General features: G+C 51.3%; 2 protein-coding genes across 2 annotated transcripts; both read right to left on the bottom strand.

Moving 5' to 3' along the window:
• Positions 1-1,235: 1,235 nt before the first annotated feature.
• Positions 1,236-3,336, bottom strand: EMWEY_00046450 (kelch motif domain-containing protein, putative; the record flags this gene model as incomplete). Its single annotated transcript, XM_013483120.1, has 2 exons — positions 1,236-2,406; positions 2,672-3,336. The coding sequence occupies 2 exons, from the start codon at positions 3,334-3,336 to the stop codon at positions 1,236-1,238; spliced, it is 1,836 nt and encodes a 611-aa protein (XP_013338574.1).
• Positions 3,337-6,558: 3,222 nt separating this feature from the next.
• On the bottom strand, positions 6,559-13,417 carry EMWEY_00046440 (Phd finger protein BR140/LIN-49, related, related; the record flags this gene model as incomplete). Its single annotated transcript, XM_013483119.1, has 7 exons — positions 6,559-6,751; positions 7,194-7,414; positions 7,730-9,514; positions 9,726-9,797; positions 10,035-10,745; positions 11,220-12,333; positions 13,245-13,417. Coding segments are annotated over 7 exons (4,269 nt in total), but the record flags the coding sequence as incomplete, so codon positions are not given.
• Positions 13,418-13,573: the final 156 nt, after the last annotated feature.

Genomic DNA, 13,573 nt, shown 5'->3' with positions numbered 1-13,573 from the left:
TATATATATATATATATGCAAGACTCTACGCAGGTTTTCTTGTGTTTCCTCAAGCGCATAAAACGTGCATGTGTTAACTTTCGAACAACGGTAAGAGGGCGCTGTGTACTGTATACATAGTAAACACCTTGAATATAGAGAATATATATATTACATACAGTACCATTATTTATAAACGCACCTAAGGAAATATACACAAATGATGGGCTGGTAGGGCAGCAGCGCATACATGCATATACATAGTTGCATAGTTGCAAATACATGCATTTCATATAGATATATGCCGTCACTCAACCACATGCATGTGGGGCAACACCCAGAAAGCGAACTGCATGCGCCGTCTGCGGTGTACGTACACCTCAGCAATCTTGTTGTTGTTGCCTTGACGGGTGGTGTCTTCGGTCGTTTGTTTACATTTGTGTCCTTGTTTTTGCTGCTCTTCTCTTCTTGTCATACATGTGTCCAGCCCTCCTCCAGTGTATACAAGTATTGGTCTATTAAATATAATACCCGTTAAAGACAGCATTATCTCCTCTGCATGCATCTGCATGCCTGCATATCCTCACGTTGCATGCATGCTTGCACGACGCATGCAGCAAGAAGGCCGCCGATATAATACATATTATACACAAGATATATTATTCAATATATATAATATATATAATATTATTAAATATATTAAATATATAATATATATAAAATATAATATATAGAGTATATAGTATATATTATATAAAGCGCTTCCTCCTAGAAGCTGTCCATATACTTGTGACGAATACCGCTGAAGTGCCACAGCCCGTGCATCTTTTTGCCTTTTAAATTCATCATGCATGCATGAATGCATGCATACATGCATCCATTTAAATGCATGCGTGCACCCATACATACATACATGCATCCATCCATCCACTTGAATGCATGCATGGATGCATGCAGTTAAAACAAACCCGCAAGCAGCCCTACACAATCCATCACCGCCAGGTTTAAACGCAAACCAAACACAACTATTAGAGGTATTTTTCCTTCTTTTTATCCCTTAGTTTATTAAATATTTACGTTCATTTCTATCCATTTATAACTTCTTCTTCTAAGTATGCCGTCTTTCTGCTGCCCTGCCAAGAACGCACTGCATTTCTGGTGCTGTTGATGCTGCTGCTGCTACTGCTGCTGCATCGCGGGTCCAGGGCATCATTGACAGCCTTCTTATTGCTACTTACAACCCTCATGCTAAAATATTACAACCGCCTGTCGCTCTCGTCTGTGGGGCCTTCTGTTGTTGCTGAGGAATCGGATACTGTTGCTGCTGTTGCTGCTGCATCTGTTGTTGCATCTGCTGCTGCATCTGCGATCGGTGTTGCAGACTCATCATCAGAAGTGAGTTGTTGCTGCTGCATAATATCGTTGGCTACTTCTGCTACCGGTGCTTCTGCTGCTGCAGGAGCAGCAGCAGCAGCAGAAGCAGGTGGTTTCCTGTTAAGGGCTCGCAGTCTATGTGTATTCTTCTTGCGTGGTTTTCCCTCGCTCTGCTTGGGCTTCTCTGCTGTTTGCTGCTGCTCTGTTTGGGGCCCCAGTTGTTCGCTTTTATCTTTAAGGCTAAGGAAAGCAGCCGCAGGGGCCTCTCCTAGTTCAACACGATCTTCTGCCTCTGCATATTCCCTCTGGAAGGAAAGAGAAGTTGCTGCTAAACAACCTTGTGCTAGTGCATGCAAAGCCCCAATATGCACCTGTACACGAGCTAACAATCTTCTACCAAAGCCCCGTGCTGCTGCATGTGGGACAGAAGGAACAGCAAACCCTAAGTTTTGTGCTAAGGTCCTCAGGGCCCCCCCTGTCTCTGCATCATGTATAGTAAGAGCAGGGGGTGTTGGATATGAAGAAGGATACGCGGAGGAGGCGGAGTTTGCTGCTGCTGCTGCTGTTGATGCTGCTGTTGCAGATGCCGCAGCCGCGTTTGCTGCTGCTGTTGCAGCAGCAGCAGCAGCAGCAGCACCAGCAGGAGGCAAAGAGGGTTTAAATGCTGCAGGAGAAATACTTGTCTCATGAGGGGCAACGAAGGAAAGAAAACGCCATAAATGCCTGCATGCATCTAGCTGTAAAGCAAACAACTGCAGCAAACGAGGCAGCACATGACGTGCAAAGAAAGAAAGACCCCTCTTATTTTTTTTGAATCGGTCTTTAAAGACAAGATAACGAGACACCGTTGCTAAGTATCCTGTTACTAATGCTGCTGCCTCCGTACTTAAAGAATCTAATGCCCCTAATATAGATACAGGCAATATGTTATTTGCTGCTGCAGCACGGAAGGCACGAAGATGCTCCTTCATTGCACCATGAAGACGCAATAGATCCGCTGGAGCAGCACGAATGTTACGGTCAGGCTTCTGCTCCATGTAGTCCTGCAGCATCCTGCAGCAGCAACAGCAGAAGCAACAACAGCAGATATAGCCGTATACATATGATGATGCGTGCTGCTGCATACACTTCAGGTGTATATCAACTGTTGCTACGATGACTGTGCTGATTGCACCAGTAGCTGCAGCGAGAGCACCATTCTTATGCAATAAGGGCAGGAACAACAACAGAGCCATCACCAGAAGCAGCATCGTTCGAATGCAATGAACCCGGAAGCAGCAACAGCAGCAGTAGCAACAGCAGAAGCAGCAACTCCTACTTCTTAGTAGTGGGGTATTCATTGACGATCTTGAGTGCTCGATTATCTGCTTCTTCATCATCACAAGCCTCTCTCTCAGCAGCAAAACGAGCAATAGGCAGCTGAGCAGCAAGCAGCAATCTTGCTGCACTTCTTACACCTTGTGCATCATCACCAGGGAGGCCTAACATATCTCTTGCTACTCCTATTTGCTCATGAAGAGGTACCCACATACTCTCTCTTGCTTCATCAGATGCTAAGGAAGTAGACAGGGCACCAGCAGCACGACGGCCCATTTCATAGAGGGCCCCAAGGGCCCCTCCAGGGCCCCCACCCCCACCACCAGAATCACCTACACCCTCTACACCATCGCCGCTGCCACCAGATAATAACTGTGATACAAAAGGACCCACAGAGGAGAATATCTGAGATAACTGATCTGAAAGACCCGAGCCACCTGAGGGAAAGCCTGAGGAAGCACCATAGGAAGGATCCGCTACCTCGGAAGCCAATGCACACAGCACTACGCCGCCACCATTGCTGCTGCTGCTACTGCTGCTTGTGGTGGGGGTTGTGATAGGGATAGGGCTGGGGATACTGCCGCCCAAAAGGAGCAGCACAGCAGCTGCTGCTGCCGCTCCCGCTGCCGCTCCCCGCCTAGGGAGGCAGGCTGCGTCTCTCCCCATGACCTGGGTGGTCAGCTGCTCCAGGTGAAGCGGTAAAATAATAAATAAAGGAAATAAAAAGGAAAAAGACCGAATTTGACTGCCTTCGAGTGCAGAGCAGCAGAGAAACCGATGATGCAGCAAGAAAGGTAGGAAGGAGGGGAAGTACGACTGGACGGAGGCCAAAAGGGAGCAGAAAGCACGCAAAAAGAAGTACTTATTCAAAAGAATAACAGCGATACAGCGAGAAGGAAGGAAAAGATAACGAACAGTCAGAAGGTGCACAGAGCGCTCGGCGGCCGCAGGAAGACGGAGAGGAGCTGCTCCTGCTGCTGCTGCGCCTTGGGGCAGCAGCAAAAGAGAGGAAGCAGCTAGGGAAACACACGAAGATTAAAGAATATAAAAAGAGCTAAACAGTCTAAACAAACCCAAACACACAAACGCGAACCCAGCCAAGTCTAAGCCACGAAAGGCTCGGCGGCCGCCCCAGCCACTCAAGCAGCCGCAGCAGCGGAAGCAACAACAGCAGCAACAGAATCAACTCGGATTTCCCCACTCACTCCACATCTTCTGCTTCTGTATCCATTTAAGTTACACAATACAAAACAAATGAACAGAAACATCAACGAAGGGCCGATAGACTGCTCAACAGCAGGCGTCGCTAGAGGGGAACAATAGAGCAGCCCCAGCAACTCCTCTCGTTCAATTCCGCCCTCACATGTATGTACAAGTTAAGACCAAATAGATCGCTTGCAAAGGATATCCTTTAAAGCACACCACAATGCAACCTTCCTAGCCGCCAACCATGAGCTCCGCATACTTTCCACCCTGTAGCAAGCTCTCTCTGCACTGGAGCTTCTGCGTAGGGGTGGTGGGAGTCCTGCCTCTTGTAGGAGGACTCTTGTGCGCTGCATTTGATCCAAAATACTAAAGTTCAGAGCCCCTTAAAATCAACTAAAACCTCCCCATTTCGGCCAACGGTTGCCGTGAGCTCAGCGGTCATCTCTCCTGGAGGTGAGGGATCAAAGATGGCCTGGTGAGGTTCAACGCACTTTCTTTCTCTAGTGACTCCAGCCGGTGCTACGGAAGTGTACAACATGCAAGTAGACGCCAGCATCATTGGCTGTACTTGCAGCACTGTGGACAGCTGTCGAGAGCTCGCACGTACTGTTTGTCTACCAGGGCCAAGTAGGGGGCCGGGCCCACTTTAGAAGGACTTGCACATACTAACCTAGATTCTACTTGCAATCAAGCGGCCTTATGGGGGCAAGTATTGGTGCAGCAGCTGGTTACACCGTTAGTCCATGCAGCAGAGGGGGCCTAACTGTGCATACGTGTGGGGTTGCCCTGCAGCACCAAGGTGTTTTGCAACCGATCTCAAGTGGAACCTGAATAGTAGTCCCTTATCCTATTCAAGATCCGCCACAAGCTGCGGTTAGGACGGCAAAATTATGATAAGGGATCCTCAAGAGCAGATAAAAACCGCCTCCTCAGTCCCTTATGTCCTGGGGACAGCGCTCCACAGGCCTGGAACTGTGTAAGAGCAGGCAGCCTGCAATGAGCTGCAGGGCAGCCAGCTACAACTCCTGCTGCACGATAACAGCACTTGTAAGCACAATCAGACGCTCTTAGCTGTATGCAGTGAAAGTGTAGACAACTTCGGAATACTTCAGCTTTCTTCCCGGTTGTCTACTTAGACCGTGCAGGGCTTCACGTGGGCAGGAAAACCATCTAGGATATTCCACCGGTGACACATTACTGAGCTAATAAGTGATCAAACCTATCCAGGGCTTCGTAGCATCCTTTCAAAGTGGTTTTATTGAACTTGCCGCCGATGCAGGCTCGCGTGCAGGTGAGCCACGCTTCGTCTATTTTCTTCTCCGTATCTTGCTAATGCCCAAACGCCCTATTTGAGTTAACCTTTGCATTTTTCTTCTATTTTGCCAATGTACCGCGGGGCACCTCTGCGACGGAACAAGGGTTGCGGCCTCGCCGGGAATACGCCGATTCAGCAACTGGGTGCGCAGCACAGCAGTTCCGTCGTAAGTTCCTTGCTATACAACACATCTGAGAACACCTACTTCAAGCGGTGTACCCACTTCTCTTATTCTACAACAGAACTGGGCACATCGCTTGTAAGTAGCGCACCCACTGCTGGTGTTCCTTGGGTGTCAGCTGGAACAGGTATGCCAAAATTGCCGCATTTCTAAGAGCATTTAACTGCGTGCATGCCTACATCTGTAGTTTCCAACAGCTCCTCAGCCTTTTGCTTGATCGTCTGCGCTGTGTGTGGTGCACTGGTACAAAGTAGAACTCGGGTGAGATGGTAATGCGCCCCTGCCTGAGTTGAGCGTGCACTTCACATGCATAGCTTTATCAGCTATCGAAACCCTTTTCCGTGGGGGGACACGTAGTCGGTTAGACCACGTAAACGAAAGCAGAGGTAGACTGCTCCGCCTCGCCGTTGCTCCAGATATTCGCTGCACAAACTAGCAGCGTTTGAGCCCACAAGTGATTTGAAGTGGATCTGCATGCGTGGAGTTAACGTTCTTTGTCCTCACTGCCCCGCAATCCGCGGGAATCACAGAGTTCGCTGATTGCCTTGCTGGAGATGTCTCAGGTTCGCAACCTCGTGTCGCTCTGATTACTTCGTTTCCCCGTGCACTCTCTAGCTCGAATGACATGGTAATGTCCGAAGAAAAAGGTGCAAATGCTCGGTAAAGCTGACCGTCTTTCTGAGAGCCGGATCAGCTAGCTATCATACGTAATCACTTCGGTTCTTTTCCGGATAGGAGCCGGCATTTACAGCCTGTAGTGAACGTCTCTGTACGTTGCCAGCCCTATACATATCTGCTCATGAGCACTACTGCTATGTATAAGCCCCACTAACGAATTACCCTCAAAATGTATTCGAAACTGTAACACTTCCATCTATATCCTAAGTCCTATTCCCCCTAAAACTGGACAGGCAGCAGCAGCAACTACGGGTTCAACAACAGTACAGCAGCAGCAACAACGCGGCCCCACCAGCGATGCATCAAGTGCAGGAGACAGATCCGCAGTCCAGACGGTAAGCGAGAACGTGCAGCAGCCAAAAAACTACAGAATGCTGCAGAAACTGCAACTTCAGCAGCAGCTGCTGCTGCTCCGTGTTCAACACGAGTGTCAGAGCAACCGGAGTGCATAGAAGAGGTACACACGGAGAAATCAAAAACAAAACAGAAAGAAATACAGCAACAATGACTATAACACGTCAGAGGTAGTGGAGCCCCCCTTCGCACCCTCCTGTTGCTGCTGCTGTGGTTGGGGCGGGTCGACCGCGCTGGCAGTGGTTTCTGCGCATGGCCCTGTGTGGGTTCGCTGCAACTCCTTGAGGTGTTGAGACACCGCATGGTGCACCTTGCGCCGCCGCCGCCTCTTGAGCGCCTCCATCCACCTACAACAGCAGGAACAACACAGGAAGCATAAGGAAGCGCCCTAAGCCCTAGAATCTCGAAGCCCTAACCCCTAAGCCCTAGCTCGCCCCTTAAACCCAATAAAGAGAGAAACCGTCGCAAGACAGATAGACACTGTGAAGAACGGAAGCAGCACAAGAGACAAATTGAGAAAGAAGAAGAGAAGGAAGAAGAGGCACAACAAGGAAGAGAAGGGGGAAACAATAAGCAGGCCTTCAGGTTCCCAATGAGACAAAAGAAGAAAAGGAGAAAGTATGGAGGAAAGGAGCTTAGAACGAGCTTGTACAGAGAGCAAGAAGTAAAGAGACAACACAACAGCAAAGATACGACAGAGAAGGAAGGGAGAAATACAACACTGTTAGCACTGTTTAGCAACAAGTAAACTGAATTTAAAATTAAACAATGCTTAGAATAATAACATACAGCTGCCGCTGCTCTGTCTGTACACTGAAGAGGACACAATCGCCGAGGCCCTCCAGCTGCACCCATGAGCAGTCCCCATCATCGTAGGCTATAAGATAACGGTCAGCCCAGTGCAAGCTCCTGCTGTTGCTGCTGCTGCTGCAGAAGACAATGAGCCCTCCATACCAAACAGCCATGTACGGTGAGTACAGGGCGACACGGCGCCCGATTGCTGCGACGCCCTGCACCAAGCGACAGCAGCAGCAACGGCAGCAGCAGCGGATGGCAAACAGAGAAAAGGAGACCGTGAGGAGACACAACAAAGAGGAGCAAACGACATAAACAGCAACATAGGCACTAAAACTCCAATAACCAAAGCAATCCAATGACCTGAACAAACAGTGCTCTCTGTTACTGCAGCCTGCTGCTGCTGCCTGCTGCAGGTATGTGCCTGCTGCAGGTATCCCTTGCTGCTACGAGCTCTTCTCAAGATATCACCCCAGCTCTCTGTCTCCTCTTGCTCCTATTTCTGTCTGTCTACTCTTCTGTCTCCTTACTCTTCTTATGCTGCCTCTCCATTCAGGCGGCAGTGAGGCCTTCTCAGCAACCGCAGCACCAGACCATTTGTTGTTGCTCGGGTGTAGCAGCCGCTGCAGCACCGACGCTCCGGCAGCGCATGCACCGGAATGTGCGGCCCGAGCTGCTGCTGCTGCTTCTGCTGCTATTGCAGCCTCGCGGAGAGCGGCAACGATAAAGCCCGTCCACAACTGCAGCTGCTGGGTCGCCAGGTCTAGTGCAGCAGCAGCAGCTGTTGCTGTTGCTGCTGCTGAAGATGACGTATCTGCTGGATGCACCAGCTGTGGTGTCTGTGCTGCAGCTGAAGTATTAGCGGGGTCGACGCCCCCACAACCATTGCTGATACTGTTTGCGTTGCTGCTGTTGTTGCTGTTGCTGCTTTTGCTGACTGCCGCGACGAAAGAGCACCAGCAGGTGTACCTGCAGCTTGCAGCAGCATCAACCAGCGCCTCCAGCAGCACTTCATTGGTCGGGTCCCTCAAAAGAGGAGACAGCAGAGGATGAAGATGAGACAGCTCCAAGACGTAGCTGCTGTCATTGCCTAGTGGCAATACTGCTGCTGTTGTTGTTGCTGCTGTTGCTGACGATCGAGGTGCTGCCGCCGCCGCCCTCGCCCGAAATGACGATGCTGCGTCCCTCTGTACAGGTGGCTGTGGCGTACCAGAACCGTCCCCATGCAGAGATTCCTGCTTTTCTTGCTGCTGCTGCTGCACCAAGAAGAGCCGCAGTTGCTGCAGAGCCTTCAGGGCTGCTGCACCAACGAGATACCTCCTGACGGCTTCAGGACAGGCACAAACAGGGTCCTGATCTGCTGCTGCCGCGTCTGCTGCAGCAGAAGCTGCTGCTGCTGTCGATATCGGGCTGTCAGATACCTGCTTCCAGCAGCTGCAAAGCAATCCGTGCTGCTGCTGACCCTGCTCCTCTGCAGCAGCAGCAGCCTGGTGCGGGTTTGGCACCGGAAGCATGTCGGTCTCCTCGGCAGCCTCGTTTGTTGCTGCAGTTGCTGTTCCTGCCGCCGCTCCAGCTGTGGGGAGGCCACTGACAAAAAGAGACAAATACTTTTCCTTAACTGAACTGTCATCAGCAGCATCGTCGATAAAGAGACCCTCAGCAACTCCAAAGTCATCTTCTCCCCCGACGTAGTTGCTGCTACAGCTCTCACTGCCACTGCTGCTGTTGCTGCTCAGCGACGCCGGAATCCTTCCCTCACTCTCTGAAGCAGCAACAGTGGCTTTTGATGCTTCTGTTACTGCTGCTGCCCCTTTTGCTTCTCCTGCCGCTCCCGAGCTCTTGTCAGTACCCGCAGCAGCTGGGGGAACATCAGCAAGGATCGCCTCCCATGTTTTTTGCTCCGCCGCTGCCAGCGCCATGGCCTCCCTTCGAGCTGCAGCAGTCCCCGAGGCAAGAAGATGCAGCAACTTCGCCTTCAGCGCCCCTCCACCTTGTTGCTGCTGCTTCCGTTGCTGCAGCTGCTGCTGCACCAGCTGCTGCAGCTGCTGTTCGGAAAGGTTGGTACACCGGAAGCCTGTTTCGCCAGGCTTGGCAGTAGTCTCGCTGCTGCTGCTCCGTGCCCCTCCATCTACAAGCATAGGTTCCATCGGTTCCTGCTGCTGCTGCCGCTGTGTGGTCGTTCGCTGTTGCGAGGGGTTGCCGAGGCCGTCAGATGGGTGGATTGGATACGCAGAAGCAAGACTCTTCCGTTGCTGCTGTATGTACAGGCGCTTGCTGCTCTCCCGTTCAGATACAGCTCCAACCAGCATGCGGGACTGCAAAAGCAACACACCAGGAGAAGCGGCCGCAGCGGCAACAGCATCCCATGAAGTGCACAGATGCCTCAATGAAAACAAAAATTACTATTGAGCCCACGCATTAAAATGCCGCTGCCCCGGATGATGATTGTGTGTACAACTGTTACTGTGTTGCTATTACTTCTGCTGTTGCTTCTGTCGTTGCTGCTGCTGCTATGCAGAAACTTACGAGTTCCAAAAAGGAGCGAAGACGGAGCAGCAGCCGGACACTGTGGGAGATTTGGTTGCGCGTCTGCGAGTGCTGCAGCAGCAACATCACAGATGGAACAGCAGCACGTAACAGCAGAAGCAGCAAAGCGCAACAGCAGCAAGCCGCAGAAGCACATTACTACTGGAATGGGCATCCAATGTGTCCAAAGGGTTTTGCTAAACCCTAAACACTGACTCCTAATCCCTAGAACATCCATGGTCTCAACCATTGACAATCTGGGGAGCAACCGTTACCGAATCCCTAAACTCTAGACCCTAAGACCTAAACCCTTGCTCTACTTGCCTCTAGACAGAATGCGGAGGCGGTGAAGGCCGTGGGGCTTAAAGGAGCCTCTGCCATCTCCATGAAGCAGCCACGCAGCAAGGCACAGAGAGCATGGAACTGCAGCAGACACTTCGAGGCGCAGCAGCGCAGCAGCAAGCCCCAAGAGAGCCCGCAAATGGAACAGACACCAGCAACGCCTGCAGAACCAACGGAGAGCTCTTGTGGTTGCTGCTCCTTTTGAGGCTGCTGGACTAGTGGTTGCTCCTGCTGCTGCTGCGGCGGCGCAGACGATGGCTGCAACCCAGCTTCCGACGCGGCAGCCCCCGTGGCAGTCGGCTGCTGCTGCTGCTGTGTCTGCGCTTCCTGCTGCTTCTGTTGTTTCTTTGGCGTCTCCCCGTCCTCTCGGGTGATGCTGCTGCTGCTGCTTGTGCTCGGGCATGCGGTCTGCTGCAGCTGCCGCTGCAGCGCAGCATCCACTCCAACGATGGGAGATAGGCTGTCTGTCTCTGCAGCTTCTACTCCCGGCGTCCACAGTGCGCAGAGCATGTGTACGAACTGAAGGGGTGTCTCCTTACTGCAGCTGACAGCAGCAGCAATGGCAGCAGCAGCGGCAGCAGCAGGAGTCGCAGAAAGGTTATCTAGCGTTAACCCCGACGAGGCAGGCAGCCAGAGCTTGAGTGCACCGCCTCGACGCGGGCAAATAGCGCAATGTACCTGCGAAGCAGACCGAGAAAACGAATAAAACAAGACGAGCAATTAGAAACAGCAGCAGCAGCAGCAGGAGTAACAGCAGCAGCAGGAGGCAGTCAAAGATGCTACAGTAAACGAATACAAACAAAAATGGGGCAAATATTGGTTATACTGTATAGAGTCGAAAGAAAGGAGAAAAATTAAAAGAAAACTACCAAAAAAAAGGATAGAAATGCAAGGAAATAAAGAAAAGTCAAAAATAGAAAGAAAAAATGGGGAAGAAAACAAGAAACCAGAAGGGGGAAAATAACAATAGCAGTAACAATAACAGTAGCAATAACATCATAAACAACAATAACAACAGCAATAGCAGTAAAAGTAACAATGGCCGTAACAATATTGATGGCAGCAAAGCAACAGGAGGATAAGAATAAAGCAAAGTAAACAAGAACAAAAGGGAAAGAAGAAAAGGTAAATAACGGTAAAACCTCCGCTTACTTCCTCTCTGTTCGGCGCGTAGCGGCAAGGCTCACAGAGGAAAGGAACTGGCACATACGGCTCGTTGCTGCGGCTGCTGCCGGTGTCTGCTGTTGTTGATGCTCCTGCTACTTCCGAATGAAGGCGCTTCGTCCCTCTTAGGATGGCAGCTGGCGTCGCTGGAGTGCTGCTGCTGCTGCTGCTGCTGCTTGCGCTGCCACTGCTGGTGCCGTCCTGCCCTTCAGACGAAGAACCTGCTGTCTTGGCACTGCTGCTGCTACTGTTATTACCATTGTCCTGCATCCCGGTGGTCTGTTTCAGCCGTTTCAACGAGCTGCCACACGTATCATGCTGCTGCTGCAGCTGCAGATCTGGGCGCAGCGCAGCAGGGAGACATTCAAGAGGCACTCCGTAGCACAGGCGGTGTACAGTTAGCCCACACCTGGCGCAATAGAAGAAGGGGTTGGTGCTGCTTGCTGTTGCTCTAGGCAGCAAACAAACGGCGCAGCAATGGTCCTGGTAGAAATCAATCTCCTCAAGGACCGTTCGCTCTACGCTCTCCTCTGCCGCTGGTGCTGCTGCTGCTGCTGCTGCTGCTGTCCCCGGGGTCTCTCCTCCGGCCTTCGCCCCTGATGCAGACGCTGCTGGTGCTGCTGCTGGTGTTGCTGCTGTTGCTGAACCCTCGGCACCTGCGCCTCTGCCCCCTGCTGCCGTCAGAGTGTGTGCTCCCTGGGCTGCAGTGGCAGGCGTGTTCGCTGCAAGCGCACCTCCACCAGCATGCGGGGTAGCTGCAGCTGCAGCTGCTGCCGCCGCTGCTGATCGCCGGGTTGAAGTGACCGAAGAAGCAGCAGCAGAACCAGGCGTTGGGGTGGCTGCGTGTGTTGCTGTGTTCCCCTTGGAGGGGGTTCCGAATGCATTGCTGCTGCTGCCAGGCAGCCCCGCAGTAGCAGCCGCAGCTGCCGCTGCCGCGGCAGCAGCAGCTGCTGTGCTGCGGCGGGCTGCAGCTGCTGCTGCAGGCAAGGCCCGCTTAAGAAAGAAGGCCCCCTTTCGCTCACTTAAAGCATACAGCTCAGGGAAGTGATCTCTTGTTATGTAACGACGGGACCGCAACACAGCTTGCAGGGCGCAGCTTCTCCTGTCAAGGCAACAACACGCACAAACCATAAACCCTCTAGACCCTAAACAAATCCTGCAGAACACATATGAAACGTCCCAAACAGCCACAAGGAGCAACAAACCCCAAGAGAGAATACAGCAAGGAAGGAAGCAAGAGGATTCACATGCAGAAAGAGACACCGGATATACTGGCCAATACCAAAATGAGGTACACCAAGGTCCCAGTCTTAGTGTTAACTTAACAGTTTATTAGGGCTTATTATTGAGTTGCATTCGCGTTTATTACTGAGCTGTATTAGGGTTCGCTATACTAGGGGTTACGATTGAGCAGTACTAAGGTTTATGTTTGGGGTGTATTAGGGTTAATTGCAGAGGTGCACAATGTATTGTACATGGGTGCGTTTTTAAAGGTTTGCTGCAAGCGTGGAGGAGGATTAACAAAAATATTCTAAAGGTGAATCATGAGGGTTTGGTGTTGATAATGGGTGTAAGTTGAGACAGTTAAATGAGGGTTTAGCGTTCGGGGGAGGGGTGGGTGTTGGTTGTAAATCCCAAGGATCCGACGGGGGAGTATTAGGGTTTAGCGCTAGTACAGGGAGATATGTCCACAGAAGGCACGCTTCTTCTACTTGCACGCAAACACATTTATATGTGTAGTAAAGATGTATTCTTTTCTCCTGCGTTGTTCTTCTAGAAGGGCTGCTGCTGCTGTACCTTGCTGCTGGTTGTTCTGGAGTGTGTTTGTAGCAGAAGAGGGAAAGCTGCAGTCGAGGGAAGCAATGATCTGGGGATCCTCTAATGGGGAGGAAGAGGCCTTGTGCTGAGGAGGCTGAGCCGAAGAGTCCCCCAAGCCAGCCGCACAAAGGATGGAAGGTGTCTGTACACCCCAGAGCGCAGCAGCGCATGCAAGCCCCCCCCTCGACGCCACACAAACTGCAGCGGGAAGCCAGTCTCCATGGAGACAACCCTCCTAAGTCCCAAGGCTCCAACTTCTGCAAATCTTTGCATGTAACCTCAGGCATCAGAAACAGACAACAAAATATATGTACCCAATTGCCGCTAGACACTGCAGGTTTTAATGCCCCTCCCCCGCGGAGGCATATCTGCGCCACACAGCATACAGCACACACCCCCATAAAGACATACGCCAATTTACCGCTAGCAGATACTATAATAATGCCTAGAAGCAATTATTTAAACTAAATAAACAAACAAGCGCACACACACACACACACTATATATATATATATTATATATAT

This window comes from Eimeria maxima, genomic scaffold, assembly GCF_000499605.1.
Source record: "Eimeria maxima Weybridge genomic scaffold, Emw_scaff962, whole genome shotgun sequence".
In the NCBI taxonomy this organism is placed as follows: Eukaryota; Apicomplexa; class Conoidasida; order Eucoccidiorida; family Eimeriidae; genus Eimeria; species Eimeria maxima.
This window is presented reverse-complemented; position numbering and strand designations above follow the sequence as displayed.